This window comes from Tupaia chinensis, unplaced genomic scaffold, assembly GCF_000334495.1.
Source record: "Tupaia chinensis unplaced genomic scaffold, TupChi_1.0 Scaffold142134_1, whole genome shotgun sequence".
NCBI classification, from domain to species: Eukaryota; Metazoa; Chordata; class Mammalia; order Scandentia; family Tupaiidae; genus Tupaia; species Tupaia belangeri.
The window spans coordinates 4963-10937 of record NW_006201985.1 but is presented as its reverse complement, the minus strand read 5'-3'; the positions used below and the strand labels follow the sequence as shown (position 1 = coordinate 10937).

Here is a 5975-nt window from a genome sequence, read left to right as displayed (position 1 = left end):
ACATTGTTCTTTGCAAACATTTTTGACATCATAAAATATTTTACTTTTAAGCATCTATACTATGCTCCTTCACTTGGGTGTTCTATGTTTATTTAAGGCTATTTTTTCAATGCTTTATAATATTAGTGTTGTAATAAACATTCTCAAAGATTTGTTTTGCGCATATTGTTTTTGACAAATAGCATTTTTATTAAAAATATATTATCAGTGTATTATTCATTTTTAATGTATTACCTATATATTGACAACTTACCTCTCATGCAGTTTTTAATCATTTGTACTTCCAGTTAGACAGAACCACATCACCAATGAATATCATAAATTTAAAAAATTATGGGGGCCAGCTAGTGGTATGGTAGTTAAAGCACTGGACTCCCATATAGCCTATAGCAGTTATAGTCCTAAATCTGGAGATTTGCTTGCTTTCTCTTTCTGCCTCTCTCTGGTGTACATGCATGACCTATGACAAAATCTGAAAATAACAACAATAAATAAAATCAAATAAATAATTTTTAAAAATACAACTTCATCTTGCTCTAATAAACAAAAGAGACATCTAATTTTAATTTGCATTTGCTAAATTTTACTGAAATTAAAATTTATATAAATTAATTGTCAATTCATGTTTTTACTCTTTCTCTTGTAATATTTATTATATATGTTTTACACAGCAGTCATGTATTACAATGCATTGCCCTTAACTATTTTTGCAATCTTGCAGTTACTTCTATCACAATCTCATCATTATAATGGTATATTAAATAATATTATGATATTAAATATTATTATGAGCTAGACTTGCTTATTGTCCTAATTCTTTAAATTATTTGTATGTTATTTAATCTTTACATAAACACTGTTAGAAATGTGTTATTCAACCATTATTTTACAAATGAGGAAATTTAGGCATAGAAAAACTAAATAATTTGCTGTTGATCCCTTATCATCTAGAGAAGCCAGGACTCAGACCCAGCAGTGATGCTTCAGAGGCTCTGGTAATAATCAGTGAGCTGTGCTGCCTTCTTACATTCTCACAGCAGGTGAAATGGCTGTAGAAATACAAACATACCACAAATGCACAAATACACACACCCATTAACTCTTCATTTGAAGGAATTAAAATTATATATCACATAAAAGATCTGATGGCTTGTTTTACACTTAATGACCTTGCTGTATCATCAAACTTAGAAGTTACATACTTTCACATTTTATCTAAAAGACAAAACATGATATCTTATTTGTTGTTTTAACATATATATTTGTTTGATCAGTTATGCCATGATCCTCTTCCTCCAACCTTCCAGCTTGCAAGCATTTGTGAGCACACACTCATGTGCCTGGTGCGTTTCATGCTGACTGTGCTGGGGCCTATGGTCAGTATCTGGCTTCCAGCTCTTTAGTCTGGTAAACTACTAACTTTGTCACAGAAGCTGGGCTTTATTGGCTATATTTTTTAATCCTGTTCAGTATACATTCTATTAATAAGGGAGAAATAATAATATAATTTTATATATATCAGGTAGGATGTTTTCTCTACCCCTTTATTTTTGTTGTTCATGTCATAATTTATATTATTAATTACTCACCTAAATAGAATTTTTAATAATCATTCTAAATTACTTTATGTAAATCCTCTGTAAACTTGGTTGGGACTTCAGTGAATTTCTTTATATTTCATTATTTTATCCATAAAATTGATTTATATCCAGAAATCTTACATACATTTATATCCAGATAACATGTTTCATAGTTTTCTTCAAATAGGTCATAAATGTATCTGAACTGTACACCTTGTTAAGTTTTATCATTGTACCTGTTGTGAAGGAGTCATTTGTTATTTTTACTATAATTTCTACTTGGTTATTTTGGATATATAATAACACAAGAAAATGTAATTACTCATATTGTATCAGGCCACATTCTGACCATATAGGTTCGAACTGGGTTTTAGATTTTCTGAAGATATACAATCAAATTATCTGCAAATAATGTTTACCTTTGTCAGTATTTGTTCTTTTAGTATTTTCTGTTACCTTTTTAGAAAGCCCCCCAAAATATTGAAAAATAACTGTTAAAATTGGCTTGACTTCTATTTTTTGTGCCTGTCAAAAAATCTGTCATAGCAGATTAGCTTTCAAACTCTGGAAATGGGGAAGGTTTGTGGGCTTGTACTCAACAAAAAGTGAATGTGATAAGCTGAGAAAATTACAAAAAATGTTTAATCGGCTTTATCCGTGACTTTCTAAGCAGAAATAAAAGAGAGAGAGAGATAGAAACAGTGAGGAGAACTCACAGAAGTTAGTTTGTAAATTTCTCTGAGTCTTTGTTTTTTTATCTGTACATTGGGAATAATAAGAACTACCTCATCTGGACTTAAAGACAATTTTTTTTTAGTGAAAAAGGACTGTCACCAGGGAAGTACTCAATCTCTGATAATACGTATCATTGGAAAATGTGCTGAAGACAGATTAGGGGATATTTGAAGGGTACTACTGAGTGCAATACCACTTACACAACTATTTTTATTGATGGTTCTCGGTACCCTCTATATGTTGAAAAGAAATGTAAGAAGAATTTGGGCAAAGAGTAAGATCCCAGCCTGCTGAATCTTCATTTACTTTAACTTTCCATTCCTTTTTTGCTTCTTTAGAATTGTTTTGTAAATATAATCTTTTGAAAATCAGCTTTCATAATATGATCAGTGTGCAGTATAAAAATCTAACAGGTTTAAATCAACATGAATTTATTTGCTTCCCAAATCTACCTAAAAGGATGGCTACACTATAAACAGCTCTACAGTCTTATCAGGACTATAAATCAGTAGGTGATCCTACTTTGGATCCTGTAGCTCGCTGAAGATAATTTCTCCCCCACTGGTATTGCTAAAGGATTCAAAGAGAGAAAATCAGAAATGGATTTCAATTATTGGAACTACTGACCAAAACCAAACTCGGTCTTTTGACATAGAGAAACAGGTAACAGATGAAAATCAATGGCCTGATTTTGGATATTGATTAAGAAAATACCTAAGTGAGACAAGCAGGTGGTGTAGTGGTTATAGCATTGAACTCTCATATAACCGATAGTGGTTTGAGTCCTGGACCTGGTGGTTTCCTTTTTCACTTTCCCTCTTTCTCTCTCTGGTCAAATGAATAATAATAATAAAATTAAATAATACAATTCTTTTCTGAAATAGAAAATATATGTTACTCAGTATTTTTTTAAAAATAACTCATTGAAGTGTTTCCTTTCTTGATGCTAATCTATGTACAGGAATAGACATTCATGGGAGAGGAGAACCAAACCTACGTGACTGAATTTGTCTTCCTGGGTCTTTCACAGGATCCACAGACTCAAGTCTTGCTCTTCTTCCTCTTTCTGATCATCTACCTGCTGACGGTGCTGGGAAACCTGCTGATTGTTGTGCTCATTCACATTGACTCCAGACTGCACACACCCATGTATTTTTTTCTTAGAAACTTGTCCTTTGCTGATCTCTGTTTTTCCACTACCACAGTCCCCCAGGTTCTAGCCCACTTCTTAGTGAAGAAGAAAACCATTTCCTTTGCTGGATGTTCAATACAGATAGTTGTTTTACTTCTGGTTGGGTGTACAGAGTGTGCGCTGCTGGCGGTGATGTCCTATGACCGCTACGTGGCAGTCTGCAAGCCCCTGCACTACTCTAGCATCATGACACACTGGGTATGTGTCCAGTTGGTTGTAGGGTCCTGGGCCAGTGGAGCGTTTGTGTCACTGGTGGACACTGCATTCACACTGCGTCTGCCTTACCGTGGAAACAATATCATTAACCATTTTTTTTGTGAACCTCCTGCCCTCCTCAAGCTGGCTTCAACAGACACTTACAGCTCAGAAATGGCCATCTTTGCAATGGGCGTGGTCATCCTCCTGGCTCCTGTCTCCCTCATCCTTGTCTCCTACTGGAATATCATCTCCACTGTGATCTGGATGCAGTCTGGAGAGGGGAGGCTCAAGGTCTTCTCGACCTGTGGTTCCCACCTTACTGTCGTTGTTCTCTTCTATGGCTCAGCAATATTTGCCTACATGAGGCCAAACTCCAAGAAAATGAGTGAAAGGGATAAAATAATCTCTGTGTTCTACTCAGCAGTAACACCAATGTTGAACCCCATCATTTATAGTCTGCGGAACAAGGATGTTAAAGGGGCTCTTAGGAGAGTAACTTCAAAATACTCTTTTTAGAGGTGGAAATCTCTAATTATGATAGCCATTTTAGGAATGTGAAGACAAGTAATTTTCTTGTAGATATTTCTCATTTCTTCCCCATTCTTACGTTTCTCCCCTTGTCTTCCTATATCTCTTCTCAGATTAGTTCAATGAATTACTTTTTCAAAGCAAGGCACTCTGGTAGATACTGAAAAGAAATTCAATTATAAGAAAAGAAAAGAAAAGCAGAGTGAGATAAAGAAAAAAAGGGGAGGGGAGAGAGGGAATAAGGATGGTAGGAAGGCCAGAGAGAAAACAGACATCTATCTTTTTTTTTTTATAAATACAAGCTGTTTTATTAAACTAGACATATTTAAGACAATTGTGGTATTGTCTAATCAATAAGCTCTGAACAAACTATGTCAGAAACTATGAAAATCTTCACTTATTAACCCTTTTCCTTTTATCATATTTGAAACCAGCTTATTTAGTTGTCATGTGAACTTGAAATGCATTTAAATTAATTAGTATGAGTGCTCTTTTTATAAATTGAAAAGAATTCCTTAAGGCCTTTTATTACATAGACACATAACATACTACATAACATGTATGCATGCACACACGCACAGAACAAAGATCTCAGTTTTCCAAAAAGTTCCTTATGCTTTTCTTTTTTCCTAAGAAAAATGAGAATGCTCATCTTTTAATCTTGCCAAATATTACAGATGCCTGTATCAAACTGAGGATCTAAGAGTTGTCTTGATTAGCTCCACCCTGGCTTCTGCAGCATTGTCAGTCATCGCCTATCTTCACATTCCTTGCATAGAACTGAGACTGGTCCTTCCTTCCCACTTTCCTAGTGGAGAAACTCCTTAATGTTATGACTGATATAATCAGATTTTTCTCTGAGAAAAGAGACATCTATTTTTTAGCTCATATAACCTGATAAGAAAATGAAAACAAGGAGACATAAAATTATATGACAAGAAATAAGGAGAGGGTCGCTGGTGCAGTTGTCACACAATCTGACCCACGCAGGAAGATCCTGAGGCCTCCCTGTTCATGCTGGGCACACATGAACATGCCCACAATCCAGGCTGGCTGATACTGCAATTAGAACATGAAGATCCTGTTGGGGTGCTTGTGTCTCTGTCGTTCTCTCTCATGGAAGAAACAAATAGATACAGTTGGAAGAAATAAAAAAGACCCAAAGAACAAAACTTGATCACAAAGATGAACATGTTTCTGGCACATGGAGTCATTTCCTTCCTTGTCGCATGTATTTATCAAAGTACATTTGAACACTTATATCCAGGTACATTTATAGGGCTGCAGGTACAGACATAAAAAATAAAGTCTTGAGTCACTGCCTGAGCACTCTCCTTCACCGATGCAGACCACGGTGCAGGTCTGGGCCTGGTAGTCACCTGTATGGGCGGAGTGAGAAGAGAGCCATGCAGAAGGACATGGGCCCACTAGTGCCTTTGCATTGGTTCAGCTTTGGCTACACAGCACTGGTTGCTTCTGCTGGGATCACTGGCTATGCAAAAGCAGGTAGTGTGCCATCCCTGGTTGCTGGGCTCCTCTTCAGGAGGCTAGCAGGCCTGGGAGCCTACCAGCTGTCTCAGGATCTGAAGAACGTCTGGGTTTTCCTAGCTGCATCTGGGACCTTGGCTGGAGTTACGGGAATGAAATTCTACCACTCTGGAAACTTCATGCCTGTGGGTTTAGTTGCGGGTGCCAGTTTGCTAATAGGAGCCAAAGCTGGAATTATATGTTGAGAACCCGTA

General features: G+C 36.2%; 1 protein-coding gene and 1 pseudogene across 1 annotated transcript; both read left to right on the top strand.

The window, feature by feature from the left end:
- Window positions 1-3288: 3288 nt before the first annotated feature.
- On the top strand, window positions 3289-4221 carry LOC102498730 (olfactory receptor 2D3). Its single transcript, XM_006163432.1, has one exon. The coding sequence runs from the start codon at window positions 3289-3291 to the stop codon at window positions 4219-4221; it is 933 nt and encodes a 310-aa protein (XP_006163494.1).
- A 1418-nt stretch (window positions 4222-5639) lies between these two features.
- LOC102498318 (transmembrane protein 14C pseudogene) lies at window positions 5640-5966 on the top strand (annotated as a pseudogene).
- The last annotated feature ends 9 nt before the right edge of the window (window positions 5967-5975 follow it).

Excerpts from the sequence above, each read along its gene's own strand:
- LOC102498730 (XM_006163432.1), top strand. The coding sequence starts at position 3,289 with ATGGGAGAGGAGAACCAAACCTACGTGACTGAATTTGTCTTCCTGGGT.